The sequence below is a fragment of the Octopus sinensis genome, linkage group LG13 (assembly GCF_006345805.1).
Source record: "Octopus sinensis linkage group LG13, ASM634580v1, whole genome shotgun sequence".
NCBI lineage: Eukaryota > Metazoa > Mollusca > Cephalopoda > Octopoda > Octopodidae > Octopus > Octopus sinensis.
The window spans coordinates 1,200,260-1,217,898 of record NC_043009.1 but is presented as its reverse complement, the minus strand read 5'-3'; the positions used below and the strand labels follow the sequence as shown (position 1 = coordinate 1,217,898).

At 34.5% G+C, this 17,639-nt stretch overlaps 1 protein-coding gene across 39 annotated transcripts in view; it reads left to right on the top strand.

The window, feature by feature from the left end:
• The window catches only part of LOC115218249 (neuroblast differentiation-associated protein AHNAK), a 500,913-nt gene that overhangs the window by 446,705 nt on the left and 36,569 nt on the right, over positions 1–17,639 (top strand). For 9 of the 39 annotated variants that reach the window (XM_029787989.2, XM_036508109.1, XM_036508131.1 and 6 more), the window contains 8 exons: positions 2,355–2,591; positions 5,671–5,733; positions 7,239–7,304; positions 9,758–9,868; positions 12,698–12,760; positions 13,537–13,599; positions 14,369–14,431; positions 15,269–15,331. In XM_029787989.2, coding sequence (XP_029643849.1) covers positions 2,355–2,591; positions 5,671–5,733; positions 7,239–7,304; positions 9,758–9,868; positions 12,698–12,760; positions 13,537–13,599; positions 14,369–14,431; positions 15,269–15,331 — 729 coding nt within the window. The remainder of the gene's footprint in view (positions 1–2,354; positions 2,592–5,670; positions 5,734–7,238; positions 7,305–9,757; positions 9,869–12,697; positions 12,761–13,536; positions 13,600–14,368; positions 14,432–15,268; positions 15,332–17,639) is intronic. The other 30 variants (XM_036508110.1, XM_036508126.1, XM_029787990.2 and 27 more) reach the window with 21 other exon arrangements.

The window sequence follows — 17,639 nt, the reverse complement described above, 5'->3', positions numbered from 1 at the left end:
GTGGTCATTCATGACCAAAGGGGGTCTTTACCTTTACCTGATGTTACATTTAGCCAATCTTTGTCTTGGTAACCAAGCTTCTTGAATTCTATGGACATATACAATCTGGTGGAGGTTTGTTACACCAGTACCTCTCTCATGCTAGAATGAGGGTGCTCTTGACCTTGTCTATCCATCTGATGATGTGATGTTCATGATCTCTCTCAAATCTCACATCATGAATGCAGGCAGTTCATTTTTTGTTTTGTCTCCTTCACATCATATATCAGCCATGCTGCCCATCCTAGATGATACTATTGCCTGGTATATTTTGCACTGGATCGACAGGCACCTGATGTTTCCACAGGCATTCTCTCAAACTTACAAATGACATTCTGACCTGGGACATGCTACAGTCTAGTTTATTTCTAAACCTACCATCATTAGTGATATTAACTGCCTAGATAGATAAACTGGCTTGCTTCTGCCAGCTCCTGCCTTTCATTAATGTTTATTGCATATAGATTCTAATATATTTTGGACTGGTGGCTTTTTTGTCGGTGGCCTAGCTCTTGGACCAATAAGCATTACTCACTACTAATAATTTATTTTTATTATATATTTATTATATGGATTTTATTCCCCCTGTTCTTCAACTATTGTGCTTTTAAATTAAAATGATGCCAAAAACAGGATTCTAATTTTTTTGGCTTTGGAATCAAGTGTAGCAATTTCACTGCTCAGCCTCTTTGCCTACCTTCCACCTTATTATTGACCTAATGTAAATGTTTTGATTGTATTATTACTATTATTTTCATTATTAAAAAAAAAACCCACTAAACTAGGAGAATCATTAGTGTCAAATAAAAAGCTCCACAGGACTTGCTCTGATTCTTTACATTCTTGAATTCAGATCCCACCAAGGTTAACTTTGACTTTCATCCCTCCTGGGGTCATTTGAAGCAGCTAACCTCACTTCTCTCACAATTGCTGGCCCTGTGCCTAAATCAAAAGCTGAACTTTGAAAAAGGCAGTGAACTGGCAGAATCAGTAGAGCATTAGAACAATGCTTTGCAGTATGTCCAACTCTTACATTCTGAGTTCAAATTCAGCCAAAGTAGACTTTGCCTTTCATCCTTTCAGGGTTGATTAAAGTAAATACCAATTGAGCATTGGGTTCAATATAAATTTACTGGCCCCCCCCCCCTCCTCACCAAAAGTTTCTGGCCTTGTGCCTTGGCAGAATCGTTAGCATGCCAGGCAAAATACTTAGCAGCATTTTGTTCATCTTAAAGACATTCTGAGTTCAAACTCTGCCAAAGTCGATTTTGCCTTTCATCCTTTCAGGGTCGATAAAATACCAGTTGAACACTGGAGTCCATACAACTGATTTATCCTAGCCTCTGAAATTGCTGGCCTTGTGCCAAAATTTTAAACCATTAGTATCATGAGGTCAGTGAGTGCTAGACAAAATGCTTTGCAGTATTTAGTCCTACCCCTTCACATTTTGAGTTCAAATCTTGGCCTTTCATCTTTCTGAGGTTGATAAAATAAGTATCAGTCTAGTACTGGGAGTCTTTTTAATCAACTGTGCCTTGTGTCCAGAATCTGTGACCTTCTACTAATGTAAGAAATGATTTCAATAATTGTAATTGTTATAATCTTTATTCTTGACTAACCAATGTTCTGGGATTAACTTCATTGTTCATCCTGATGTAATGTGCCATGCTTTGTGGAATATATATATATATATATATTATAACCAGTCATCAGCTTTACCCTGTAGTATGTAGATTCATGCATCTGCCATTCTGTCACCTAACACTTTCTCCTTGGGCTTCACTTTTACACAAACACACACACATCAACTCTAGTCTTCCCTCTACACTTTCCTTTGTGAGCTCCCACTGAGATAAGCTCCATTCTTTTTCCCCTCCCACTTGATACACTTACCTCTTTCCAGTAGCTACACTTTTCTTCCCTACACCATCTCTTTCATACACTAGCTCCATTTTCCTTCGTGCACCAGCTCTACTCTTCTCCTGCCACAAACTCCACTCTCACACACTCTCTCTCTCTCTAGACCCTCCACTTTCTAGCCATCTTACTCTTCTACTCCTTCCTCTCTCTTTGTCACCCACCACCATATCATATAGATAGGAGCACTAGATTGAGTTGTTTTATATTTGTGATTTGTTTCCTGTTGAGTTTTAATCTAACACCATTTCACAATGTTGTCTTAAATCTGCTTCATGCACCAAGTGCACTTGCAGGCATCCCCATTCCACATGCACTTGCTTGTTTACTGCGTCTTGCGCTCTGGGTATTTGTGGTTTTGTTGTTTGATTTGCATGTGTTAGAATGTCTACTTTCAGAGTATTAAGACTGCCGACTACTCGGGTGGAGAATATGATGCAAGGTCCACAGAAGGTGGTATGCCCATCTCCTACCTCAAAAGGCCTCCTTCCAACAAGGACGAGAAAAAGCGAGAGAAGGAACAAAAGAAGAGGGAGGAGGAGGAACGGAAGAGGCGAGAAAAGGAGGAGAAGGAGAGAAAGAAAAAGGGCATAAATGATAAACTATCAAATTCCGAAGACCGTCTTGACAAAATGGTACAGCGCTCTCTCAAAGGATTTCCTTGTGTTCTTCGTGTTTTCGTTTCGTTTTATGTTGTTTTCTCTGTTTCGTGTTTGTACAATTAGTCTGTCAAGAATTAGATTTGTTTTTCACTTAGTGAGCACCAATGGATTAGCTAGTATTAGTAAACACCTTTGAACACAGTCACATATAGGCTCTTTTTTGTGTTTTTGTGTGACTATAACGCAGAATTGTAAAGAGTCCTTGCAAAAGTAAAATTAGATATTTTATGGTATCTTAAAGTGAAATCCCATTTCAAAATCTACTTATCTCAGTATTTGTTCCTGTCTCAATGACAGGTATTATTGTTTAAGTCATTGAATCAGTTGTACCATTAATAACAACAGTATCAGTTCATTTACAGACACTGTTTCTTCTCATATGTAACTATTAAGGCAGCAAGCTGGCAGAAATGTCAGAAGAAATGCTGAGCAGTATTTCACCTGTCTCTACATTCTGAGTTCAAATTCCGCCAAAGTCAACTGTTCCTTTCTGCCTTTCGGGGTCGATAAATTAAGTACCAGTTGCTGGGGGCCAGTCTAATTGACTGCCCCCCCCCCTCTTCAAAAATTTCGGGCCTTGTGCCTAGAGTAGAAAAAATTATATGTGACTATTCAAAGATAAACGATCATCTTGGTGTGATCCCATAAATGCATGCATTTATACAAAGAAGAGAAGAAATTGAAATGAGTGGACTCCCAGCTCAGCAGCTTAACTGTACTTGTTTAGGCCTAGATTATTTCAGGCTCAGAAAAATCCATCATGAAAACCATTTTGGTTGAGAGCAACCCATCTCCTTTCAAAAGACAATACACCTGGGGTCATATTGAATGTGTCCCTTTCTAAGATGGTGGAGTATGAAAGAGCAGCTGTGGTGATTTGCATCACATCTCACCATGCAATCCACTCACATTTGCTAAAGATAGCTGCAAAATCCCTCAAATCTCAACCTATTGTCTTGTGGGGTGGGTAGACATTTCATAATGTAGTCGTTAGTCCACTATACCTGGTACAGCTGGAATAAAGTTGGCCATAGGTTTGTTAAGTCAGGACTGACTCGAGGCTAAGCAACAACAATAATCCAAGGGATTAGGTTTTATTATCCCAACTGAAACAGAACTCAGAAACGTAATGAAATGGATATTTTAAATGATTGAGTTTGGCCATATCTCTGTGGGTAATGTTTGTATTGCTTCTATATCTCTTCAAGAAAATAAGAACAACATTTGTAAAACAAAACGATACTCAGGCATATATGTAAAGCAGTGCTTTGGTAAATAAGAATGCGATAGGTTCAAATAGTGGAATAAATTATATGCCTTGAAGAAGAAGTCTAACATTTTGGGTCGATCTCTTCGTGGAGAGAGAATGGGAATGAACCCTGCTCAAAACGTTGCATTTCTTCCTTGAAGGCATAAAATGTATTTCTTCGTGTTAGAAAACAGCATTCTAATGTCTAAAGTGTCTCCCCTTGTTGGTTGGTGTGTAAGAGTTATGCACCTTCCACAAATAGCATTGAAGGAGTTGCCTTTCTTGATCTTAGCAACCGATTCTATTTGATTAACGTCTATCTGGGTTTTTTTTTTTTTACGATAAAGTCGAGGTCAAGAGGTCAACTGGAGTTTTCAATCCTCACTTAAAACCGTTGCACCTCTCGTAAGCCTTCATTTCATTGAGCTTGATTGTAGTTAACAGGTAGACTCGACCGAGCAGATTTGATTTTGAGGCCCTCTGTCAAAAACTTTCTTTTATATCTATTGTCCCAGTGACCCAGTTATTTCTTCTGACATAAGTTCTGTGTGTATTTTCAGATATACGTAGTTCTTTTTTTTTTCCGCGTTTTGTTTTTGTTTTGTATTTGTGTTTATAAATATTTATCTTGCATTAAATATTCGTTTCACATCAGTCAAAATATTCTCAATGTTCTTTTCTCATTTTTTTTCCCTTTTTACTTTAATTTTAAATGATAGACTTTTTGTTTATTTATTGCTTGTTACTAATATGCTTGCCAAAGATAGATTTTAAAACATTCATTTTATCGCACTTGAAGCACTAATGCAAATGTTCAAAGCACTTGTAACACTTTCCTTTTTTTTTTCTTTTTTAATATATATAGCTCATATATTGTATGGACTTAGAGATAGCATCCATTTCTGTGTTTCCTCTCTATCCAACCTTCAAAATTAGTTTAGAAATATAAATACTACCTGTTCTAATTTTTTGTTACTAAAATCTGAAGCATTGTGGCTTAAAAAAAAATTATTCCTGTTGCTTTTACCGTGAATTAGTTATTAGACATTTTAACTATAAAACTACAGTTTGTTGTTACAATAAACTAATTGTCTTGAACTCTTGTAATATTAGTAAAAGCATCAATATTTCTGGCATTATAGGGTTTGTTTGAGATTGATAATTGTTTGGGATATATAAATTGAAATAGCTTGATAGACATGAAGAGATATATAATTTTCCATGAGTTTTTTGTTGGTTTTTTTTTTTGTTTTCATGTACTAGTGGTGCATCTACTGAGAAACCTCATCAACCAAACTTTTTTTTTTTTTCTAATTGTTTTAATAATGAAAATGTCTTATTAAATCATTTTATTAGGATATCAACACAGATGGATGACAAATCTTAATATGATACCTATTTGAGTATCCTGAATTCTGTAGGTTTGTTTGTGTGCATGGATGTCACACCATTGCAGTTATCGATCACTTCTGTTTCTGCTGACTCCAAGTGCTCCCCGATTATGGGCAGTTGTCCCTCGGGCATTTATCAAAAATTTTTAACTGTCAATATCAACCATTATTCTGTAAAAAAAAAATAAAGGTCTGTAAAATTCTACATTCCACAACGTATACTAATGCTAAAGATTATGAATTTGAAATTACCAGATTGTGAATTTAAAACTAGATTATTTTAAATGAATTCCATTTTGTATTTTGTGCTTTGTTTATGACTTCATCTCCTTTGAGAGAGAATTTATTGGAGGAGAAATATAAAAGAGAAATGAAAATATTGGATGTTAAATTATTTCTATTTCCGTTATAGACTGATGATGATTCAGTAATCAGGGCTGATGCAGTTAAACCAGTTGCAGCAGACCTTGAAACTGTGAGTAAATAGCATATTTTTCATTGGTACATAGATATTAATGACTTGTAGACACACGGTATAAGTCAGTACTGTGTCCCATTGTGTTAGCAATTAGAAAATTAGTAGTGATGACCATAACACACTTCCCATTGGATCCCTATAAGTTTTAGTGGACAGTCAGGCTAATCTTTCGACCCACCACCAGGTGGATAAAATCACTAATCTCTTTCAACAATATATATTCTTTTCTGCGTTGATTGAGATTCAGACACAGAGCAAGCTGTTCATTATAACCACTGATAATGTTATCAACTAGTTATTCTTTCCTTTACTTATTTCAGCTACTGGACTGTGGCCATGCTGGGGCATTGCCTCCCAAAGTTTAGTTGAACAAATCAGCCCAAGTATCTTTTTTTTTTTTTGGTACTTATTCTGTCAGACTCTTTTACCAAACTGCTATAAGGACATAAACAAACCAACACTGTTTGTGTGGCGGATGGTGGACAAACTCAAACACTAAGACACACACACATGCACTCAGTGGGCTTCCACACAGTTTCCATCTACCAAATTCACTTGCAAAGCATTGATTGGTTCGGGACTGTAGTAGAAGACACTTGCCTTTGTTGCTGCACGATAGGACTGAACCCAAAATCACATGGTTGTAAAGCAAGCTTCTTAATCACTCAGCCATCCCTGTTCATATCAAAATTAGTGGATCCCAAACACTTTATCTGCTTAACCCTTTCAATACTGACCCAGCTGAAACTGGCTCTGGCCCTGTAGTACAACTGTCTTGTTTTCAAAAGTTCTGAATTAAAATCTTCCACCAAACCTGTCACAATTTATGTTCCTAACCCTCGCTTCGTTATTTTACTAATTTCTCTGTTATGTTTAAAATTAATTGAAAGAAACAGAGTATCTCAACAGAAATATGGTAACAAAAGGGTTAAAGGGTTACCAGCCAGCTGTTGTTAGCAAAAAGTTTCATCTCAAATTCCTCATATTAAACACAATATAAAAAAATAACTTTCTGGTTAATTTAGGACTGAAAGATGAAGAAAACATTTGTATGGATAAGCAATTTGTGGATTACTTTAGAGTCCAAAACCAGTTTTTGTTTCGATATTATCAAATTTATCCATTCCCATAATGGCTACTTTGAGCACTTGGACTGGTCAACGTGAAAAGGATAAAAGATGTGTGCAAGAGTGTTTACTTTGTGGTTTTGCCTGATACTATTTAAGTGACTGGGTTGTCATGTTTATGTCTCCCATCCACCTTACATCTTGTAGTTTGGCATTCTTGAAAAGACAGACAAAATGTGCCATGTTAAAAGCACTTAGTACACTCTATTGACAACAGTTCGTTATTGAAGTTCCACCGTTATTGGATTGATTCAAGACAGCAGCTTACAATTAACTTTTTTTCAAACAATATTTTTTTTTTAAACTTTTTTTTTTAATTTAAAACAAAATTTCACGATATTGTATTTTCACTTCAAAATTATTGTATTTTTGCAGAGTAACAACCTTAAGAATGGACAGAAACCTCAGGAAGAACCTGAAGTTGCTGCTGAGAAAGAGAAGGTTGGTAATGTTTACACAGAGTTGTTAGAGATGCTGAAGACTAAAAGCAAAAGGGTCACAAATGTTATTCAATTCTCTTTAAATACTCCTCTTCCATTTAACTCCTTTTTATACCAAACCACCTTAGACCACTTAAGAATTCCCTAATATAAAAACCTAACTGTTTTAGAAGTGCTTGTAATTACATTTACATCTTCCATCCTAATAGTATGTCAGAATCTTTTAGGTTTCAGTCACCAGTTTGAGATATTCCAATGTGTGAAAACAGTTATTGTACTAAGTTCCTCCAAACTTTTGATTATTTTTCGAAATTAATCGAGACTTAGTGTAATTTAATTACAAGTTTCGTTATCATGGGTTAAAGCTGATGAAAGCCCATCCACTTTCTCTGTTTAAAAAAAAATAATCAGACCAGCTGACCAGTGGTCACAGATAAGTGGTCATTCAGATAAAGCAAATGATTCTTATTGCTGGTGTAGGCATGGCTGCATGGATTCAGAGTTCATTTTGTAATCACATGGTTTTGAGTTCCATCCCACTGGATGACACCTTGAGCAGCTTGGGCCGAGCTAATGCCTTTTTGAGTAAAATTGATTGTGAGAAAATGTAGAAAAACCTGTCCTGAATATAAATGCTTCCTTTCCATGTGCCTTTACTCAACACCATTTAAATGACTTGTCATGTGTATGTCCCTCATACACAGTGTGCCCCCTAAGAGCTTGGCCTCTGAAGAACAGTGGAATAAAAATAACTTCATTGAAAATAGGGTCAGTCTGGTGACCGGAAAAGGATCTGACTGTAGAATGCTATGTCAATAAGTTTCATCTCATTCATGCCAGCATGGAAAAAACAGATGTAAGAACAATGAGGATGATGTTGAATTATATTTATAAACATTTACCATTTGGAAGAAAAATGTTGTTTCTGATAAAATTCAGGTGCACTGGCTGTCCATCATCACAGCCATTAATTTATTTGGGTTGCAGCACCATTGGCAAAAAAATATTTCTGGCAACATATTTTTGGTATTTTGTCTATTTCTGTGAGCCAAAAAAAAAAGAAAGATCTTTATAACTGCACTGACCCTGAAACACTTTTGCAAAACATTTTTATGTCCTGGTTTATTGTAATTGCTGTTCTCTGTATCAACAAATCCTTGAGTATTTGTCATTCAGTAACAAACCCAAAATTGATATATCAAAGTTGTTCTATCATCACTGAACATCCATTCTCTAATCTAATCGTAACACTAACCCTAACTATTAAAAAAAAACATTGAAGGGCCAGTCTTAGCTGGTCGTTATGAGGTTAGTAGCTAATTCACATGTATATAGATTATAGTAGCTGCTATTTGTGTATATTAACTACTTATACAATAATAAACATAATAAGCTTCTGATAAAGTTAATAACAGCCACAGAATTGTTGAATTACTGATTCACTCATAGATACCATGAAGACACGCTGTTGGCAGATTTTAGCTCAATTGATGAAGGTTTTGTTTGAATTTGGATTTACTTGTGCTGCCTCCCTGGCACTAGCAGTCATTCCTCTGGAGCCTTCATTTAACAACAGTTATGCTTCATAAATACAAAAAAAAACAAACTCTCTTCTGATATAATATAAAGATGACATTATAAGAGAGAGTGTGCTTGAAATAAAATGTTTGAAGGACTGCCGCTTTGTTCTTGGATGGGAAATATGTTTCTCGACCACTTTAGTACCATTGAAGCTAGTATATCCCCAGCAAAATTTTCACCTACTGTACATGTTGCTTCTCATGTGTGTATATGCAGTATACACTGGAATCTGGTGAAATTTACTGATGCAAGTACCAAGTAACTAGTGACGGCTACTATCAAGAGACCAAGATCGGTCAGCATGAATACTCATGTCTTTATCATCATGAAAGCAAGCAAAGATGGGTTCTATGAAAAAAACTGGCTATTAGCAAACTTTCAAACGGTTGCAGTAAAACTGTGACCAGGCCACAGCTCATGTGGATTTTTACATGGCTAAAATGCTTCTTCAATGATATACTCACTTCACCTTCAATACACAGACATTTATCAAAACACTTGTTAGATAAGTACAATTTCAAAACATTTTTTTCTTTTTTTTTCCCCATTTTGCTTCCTCTCTAAATTGCTCTACCTCCAGATCAAGCCACAGCTTATCTGACAAGGTCTAAATGGACATTTATGACACCAAGAAGTTTTGAGGTGACAAGCTGGCAGAATTGTTACTGTGCTGGAAAAAATGCTTAGCAGCATTACTTCCAACTTAACATTCTGAGTTCAAATGCCATCAAGGTTGACTTTGTTTTTTAATCCTTTCAGGGTCAATAAAATAAATCTGAAGACTACAAGCGAAATAGTCCTGTTCTCTCACCATTTCATCTCCTTTCATTGTATTTCCTACTCTCACTCTGTCCATTTTTATAAATACTCCAGGGAAAAGAGAAAGGAAGACTTGGCTTATTTGGCAAATTTAGAAAACATCCAAAAGATAAAGATAAGGGCAAAACACCTCCTGCATCTCCAACTGAAAAAGAAATGACTCAGGTTTCTAATTTGTCACTTACATTGCATTTGATCTCTCTAACTTTTGGGTTCTCTACTAAACAACCACTCTGCCTCTAGTTTTCCTTCACTAAATGGCAACCGTGAATTATGTGTGCATATACCTGTATATTTATGCTTACTCATGTGTACATATACATATATACCTGTACATAAATGTCAATTTATTATCCACTAATTTATTATTCCCAGTTCCAATCTATTTGGTGAACTAATCATTTAGTGTCTTTCTATTAGTCACTAACACTAGTACTGAAAGCTGCAACTTAAGCTTTCCTTAGTTTTTGCAAGAGTTCTTTCCATTATCTCATCTATTGTCTTGTACACACTCTCTCTCTCTCTCTTCTCTCTCTCTCTCTCTCTCTCTCTCTCTCTCTCCACTGTCTCAATTTCAATATCGTGGCACGGTTTTTCAATCCACTCCTCTTCTTCTCTGCTGGTTGATTTTCAACTTCTGTCCTCTTCACGTCTAACCTATTTCTTCTTTTCCCTCTCCTACATTACATACTAATGATCCTTATGGTTCTTTACTAACTTGCAGCTTTTTTCCCCTATTCTAACAATCATTTTCCTCATTCTCTTTTATCCCAGTTCAATTTTTTTTTAATTACTGATGAAGATATCCTTTAAATTTAATGTAGCTAATCACAATTATATAAAATTGAAAATAACATTCTGCCTGCGTCAGACTAAGGAATGCATCTGGTAAAAAATCTATTTTCTCTGCCGAAAATTTCTTCTCTGTTTTAGATGAGTTCTTCTTTTTCCCAGCCTTCGGAGAAAACACGCAACTTGAGTCCCAGGGCCATTTTTTTCCTAAGTTACATTCTGAGCAAGATGTCTTCAGGTGTTGAGTGTTAAGTAACTTGATGGTTGTCACAATGCCATGTCTCTGACAAGATCTGAACTTGTAACCTCCCAGTTAGTTACCTGGTACCTTACAATTAGAAAAACACACCAACAAGCTCTTATAATCCATTCAATGGTTACTTATTCCTACCATTAACATGGCCTCTAAATAGTATAATACTGTGGATGGGGTGCAGAGAAAAACTAAATGAAATGCAAGTGAAATTATCCAGTTGTATTCCAAGTTGGGAATCAAGTAAGGGTTTGGCGATAGGAAGAGCATCCAGCTGTAGAAAATCCAACTCAATAAATTCCATCTGACCCAAGCAACTGGAAAACTGGATGCTAAAACAATGACAGTGAGGATAATCCAAACATATTTCACAGCAAATTCTGTCAAGACCAATGCTGAAAACTGAATTACAGGTTCATAGATGTAAGGGTGTCAAAGAGCATTTATTTTAGCCCCTTTCTCCACAATTTTCTTTCCAGTAATTTTTATAGGCCCAGTGTGCAGCACTTTGGGTGTCTTCTAGCGGTAGGCATGGCTGTATTGTCGAAATGTTCACTTTACAAACATGTGATTTTGCATTAAGTCCCATGGCACAACATTTTAAGCAAATGTTTTCTACTGTGGGCGCCCCCCCCCCCCCCAGGTTGACCAATGCTTTGTGAGTGGCTTTGATAGCCAGAAACTGCACAAAAGCTCACCATGTGTGTACTTGTCTTTCAAAACTTTACAACCAGTATTGGTTTGTTTACATTCCTGTAACTCAGTGGTTCAACAAAAAGAGACCAACAGTATAAATACCAAACTTAGAATAAGAACTGGGGTTGATTAGATTGACTGAACTCATCAAACTGGTGCCCCAGCATGGCAACAGTCCAATGGCTGAAACAAGGAAAAGAATATTTTTTTTAAACAATAGATGAGGATGATGAGGCTATTTCACACTCTTCACTTCATTTTGCTTTAATACATTTCTTATTCCTCTTCTCAAAGACATATTGTTATACTCTGAGCTGGAAATCCTTTACTTTTTGCATGACATTTCTTTTTTCTGTCTTTGCTTTGGTTTGTGGTATTGAGGAATTGTTGAAATCTATTGATCTCTTTCACTTTGTATTGTTACTAATATTACTGTTTCAGGAAAGTACAATGTTTTCTGTGTATCAATAATTAAAGATTCTTGTTGATAAATGAACATTTTTTATTCCTATGTAATTTAACTATAGAGTATATTTTAATTTATTATATAATTCAGTAATTTATATTTAAAAAAATTTTAATTTCAGATACTTCTATGCCTTCAATATGTGTGTGTGTGTTTGGAAAATCAAAACTTGTATTCATTTATTATGTGTTGTGTTTTCATTGTGATCAGGATACAGTTTATTGACAAGACAGCATCAGATGTCTTAAATTACAGGCCTGTATTGAAGAGAAACAAATATTCACTTAAACGCCTGGTCATACCCTCTGACATAAAACTGCTTGTTTAGCAGGTTTATGTCGTTCTCCAGATACAATTGTGTCCTCTATCATTAATCCAAACTTTAACGCTTTAAATATGTATGTATGGATGCATGCATGCAAATGAGGTTATATATGTATTTTGTGTGTGTGTGTGTGTGTGTGCATATGTGACTATGTATGTATATATATATGTGTGTGTGTATGTGTGCATTTTTTTACGTACTTGTCTACCTCTTCTGAAACAATAAAACCTCCGCACATTGGGATCTGCAGTCAGTAGAACATGTAGGAATGCTCTCCAGTTCTACAAGCACTGAAGCCGATGTGGGAGCAAGATATATTGAAGACGACTGGTTTCTATTCTGTCTATGAAAATGTTAAGGAAGAGAGATAAAAATGATAATGATGAAAGGGATGGATTGAATTTGTGTCTTTTGGGGTTTTTTAACATAAAATTTTCTAACTCCCCTGTATAATTGCAACAGGAAGTTGAAGTGAAAACAGTGGAGGTAGAAGTTACGGAAACTGAGAAGAAAGAACCGGAAAAGGTCTTTTTCTGTTTTTGTTTTGTTGGGTGATTTTATTCGATTTGCTCTGTGGCATGCTGATCTTTATTCTAGTAGATAAATTGAAATTACAAAAATACTGAAAAAAATTATTGGCTCTGTTTCTTAGGCTCACTTAACTAATATGTATATCTAAGCTCTTTTCTAATGACAAAATATTTTCCCTTGGAAAGAAATTTCTTCAGATTGACACCTGTTTTGATTCTCAGTTGAGAACAATTAATTAATTGATTAATAAATTTCTCTTCAAGACCTGTACCGGTTACATTCTGTTCTGTTGGAGAGATTTTCTAAGCTGGAAAGTTTTACCCTTCAGTCTGTCTCAGTTATCTGCCTTTGTTTTCAGGCAGCTTCATGGCACAAGTTGTCGTCTTCAGTACTCGTTTTAATCATTTCTCTATCATTGGCTTTCTGCTCAAGTTTCTAGAGCAGCAAATCTAAGTCAATTTTCTTTTCACTTTTATTTTTAAAAGTCAATCAAATATTTACTAGTAATATAGTAAGCAACTGATAAAACCTATGCTTATAGTTTGCAGACAACTCCCATAATCTGAAGTTTAATGAGACATTAAATGAAATTTTAAAAAAGGGCTTTTATTTTTAATAAATTTTAATGAAGTTTTATTAAAATGTATAAATGATGAAGGGAATGGATTAAAAGGATTTAAGGCTTTTTATTATTCCCTTAAAATGAGATAAATTGATATAAACAACTGGAGTTTTGTGATGATATTATTTAATAAAATTTTCTGTGACAGGAAGTTGAAGTGAAAAAAGTGGAGGTAGAAATTACGGAAACCAAGAAGAAAGAACCCGAAAAGGTCTTTTTCTGCTTTTGTTGTTGAGTGATTTTATTCGATTTGCTCTGTGGCATGCTGATCTTTATTCTAGTAGATAAATTGAAATTACAAAAATACTGAAAAAAATTATTGGCTGTTTCTTAGGCTGACTTAATATGTATATCCCAAGCCATTTTTGTTGGCAAAAGATCTTCTCTTTCAAAAAAAAACCCTTTAAATTGACACCTGTTTTAATTCTGAACTGAGGATCATTGATAAATTAATTACTCGTCAAGACCTGTACTGGTTAAATTCTGTTCTGTTGGAGAGATTTTCTAAGCTGGAAAGTTTTACCGTTCAGTCTGTCTCAGTTATCTGCCTTTGTTTTCAGGCAGCTTCATGGCACAAGTTGTCGTCTTCAGTACTCGTTTTAATCATTTCTCTATCACTGGGTTCCTGCTCAACTTTCTAGAGTGAGAAGCAGCAAATCTAAGTCAATTTTAGTTTCAAAAGTCAATCAAATGTATGCTTATAGTTCGCAGACAAATCTCATAATCTGCATTTTAATGAGACATTGAATGAAACAAAAACAAAAAAAATAGCTTCTTTTTTTTTAAATAAATTTTAATGAAGTTTTATTAAAGTGTAAAAATGACAAAGGGAATGTATTAAAAGGATTTGAAGCTTTTTGTTTTTCACTTAAAACTAGATAAATTGATATAAACAGTTGGAGTTTTGTGATGATATTATTTAAAAATTTTCTAGTTGTTATTTAACAAAGTTTTCTAACTCCCCTCTATAATTGCAACAGGAAGTTGAAGTGAAAAAAGTGGAGGTAGAAGTTACGGAAACCAAGAAGAAAGAACCCGAAAAGGTCTTTTTCTGTTTTTGTTGTTGAGTGATTTTATTCGATTTGTTCTCTGGCTGATCTTAACTGTAGGAGATGGATTAAGAGGACAGAAAAAATTATTGGCTCTGTTTCTTAGGCTGACTTAACTATATCTCAGGCCTTTTTTGTTGGCAAAAGATATTCACTTTAAGAAAAAAAACTCAAAACTCCTTTAAATTGACACCTGTTTTAATTCTGAACTGAGAACCATTGATAAATTAATTACTCGTCAAGACCTGTACCGGTTAAATTCTGTTCTGTTGGAGAGATTTTCTAAGCTGGAAAGTTTTACCGTTCAGTCTGTCTCAGTTATCTGCCTTTGTTTTCAGGCAGCTTCATGGCACAAGTTGTCGTCTTCAGTACTCGTTTTAATCATTTCTCTATCACTGGGTTCCTGCTCAACTTTCTAGAGTGAGAAGCAGCAAATCTAACGAAGTCAATTTTCTTATTACTCTTTTAGAAAAAGATCGATGAAATACTCACTAGCAATACAGCAAGTAAAGCTCCAATACAAGTCATTCTCATATAATTTTACATAATTTCTAAACAAATGACCAAATTCATACCTGTATTTCTCAGACAACTACCATCACCTTAACTTTTAATAAGATATTAAATGAAACCAGAGAAAAAAAAGAACTTTGCTAATTTTGAAAATAAATTTTTATTAAAAGACAAAACTGATGACGAATATGGACCAAACAAACTTGAGGGTTTTTATTTCTCATTTAAAACCTGATAAATTGACATAAACAGTTGGGGGTTTTTTTATGTTAATTTTTTTATACAAAATTTTCTAACTCCCCTGTATTATTACAACAGGAAGTGGAATCTGTGGAGGTAGATGTCTCAGACACTGAGAGTATCAAGAAAGAGTCCAAAAAGGTCTTTTTTGTTTTTTGTTTTGCTTTGTTTTGTTTTAGGGTGATTTTATTTGATTTGCTCATCCTTATTGTAGCTCATTAATTAGAATTACAAAAATAGAGAAAATTATTGTTGGATATGTTTCTTAGGCTCACTTATGTCTTTTCTTGGCAAAATATTTTCTCTTTAAAAGAAATTTCTTCATGGCTGGACTTTGATTCTCAGCTGAGAACAATTAATTTCTCTTCAAGACTTGTGCCAGTTAATTCTGTTGTGTTGAAGAGATTTTCGAAATTAAAACGTTTTACCCTTCCGTCTCTCTCTCTCTGTTATCTGCTCTTGTTTTCAGTCTCCGCTTCATGGCTTCCGTTCTTGTCTTCTGTTTAACTTAGCAGTTTTTGTTCCTTTAAGAAATTTCTCTATCGATCGTTTATAACTCATTCTTATGGCCATTGAAAAGAACTCTGTTGTCATAGTCACAACCGAAATTTATCTCTACTACTGTTCAACAGTGCATAGCTACTCAAGTTGAGTCGTTCTTAAAGCATTATTCTAGAAGGAAACTATTCAGTGTTTGGATAAATATGTTTGTAGTTCGTTTTACGAAGTGTTAACAGATGTGGTTTTAGCCGATATTAATTCTTAAATAATTAGTTTTGTTTCTGGCTCGGATTCTGTTTAGATTATACTGTCTCTAACACTTATAAATTTTTGTATATTTGTTTTAGTACTTTATTTCTTGTTCTCATTATTACTAACCATAATTATTATTATAATGATTAGGATGTTGATGATGATATGCATGGTGTTTGAATAGTTTTAGTGTATATCTTTTAGTTTAATGTTTGCAAAAGTAAAATTTCAGCATTGTTATTTAAGAACACATTGATATTAAAACTCAGCTTGTAATTACTTTTTGTAGAGTAGACGTAAGAAAAAATCCTGGTGCTCTGTTGTGTTTCTTAAGTTGATGGTAGCCCCCAGTAGTCCTAATTCATTGGTGTTGATGGTCTTAATTTTTAGATGATATTATTGCACATGATTATAAGTTGCTAAAGATGGTTGTACATCATTTAAATGTGTTCATTAATTTATGAAATAGTTTAATATTGAAATACCTACCAGTAATTTCTTGTGTTAGTGAAATGTTTTGTAGATATTTCTATAGTTTTTAAATAGGAAAACATTGCAATCTAAATTGTATTTCACCGACAATGGAAGGAAAAAAAACTTTTAGTGACCATGTTGCACCGGCAGTTTGGTCTTCAGGTTGATTTAACCTTTAATCAACAACTTCATTGTAACAACTCTACAATGAAAGTAGAAAGTTAAATGAAACTAGAAAACTGGACCAAACAGAATTCCAGCAAAGTTGGTTTTGTACTTTAGTCTTAAAACGGAATGAAGACATTGAGTTAATTAAGTATGCTATAGATTTATTTTCCTGTATGTGTCTCTGTTGTTAATCTGTCTGTTTTGGCTAATCTTTTTGGCTTTTTAATACTTGATTGTTTGCATTTTGAGAAGTTTCAAGATGGGAAGGAAAACGTGTTGGGATAAAGATTGTTGATTCAAAGTCAGAAAGCTAATCCTCAATAGTTTGTGTTTAACTTTGCTGACTCATAGTTCTGCATTTTAAAAATTCTTTAGGGATTAATTTCGCTGTTTATTTATTATCAATAATATATCCGTAATAAATGCTGGAATATATTACAACTGATTTTACTGAATGTCACTTGAGCTTGGATTAACATTTCACATCATTGGCAATTGTAGTGGCACCAAGATCACCAGTTTAATCTGATATCTGATTCCAATTTTTCATTATAAATATTTCACCTAACCAAGTGATCGCTAATGTCTTTGAGACAAGAATCATTATTGTAATATATATATATATATTTTAATTATAAATCTTTAGGCTAAGAAAGACCTGAATAACTTATGTAACACAAATATCAGTTTAGATCACATGTTGAATACTGATTTAGAAAATTGGTTATTAGCTGAAGCCCTAAATTAAATTTGGAAGCTATTAACACAATTCTTTTCTTTGAGTATCTCGAAACAGAAATGGAAGCACTTCATTCAGACGAAAATGTAGTTTCCCCTTATTATTATAATTTTATAATTCTGCTAAAGGCAGAGGCTTGGCAGAATTGTTAGAATGTCAGGAAAATATTTTGCAGTATTTGTTCCAGCCCTTTACATTATGAGTTCAAATCCCATCAAGATCATCTTTTTGGGTTCAATAAAATATGTACAAAGTACTTTATTTAATCAACCTGAAGTTGCTGGTACCCACTGCCCCTACTGGCCCAAAATTAGA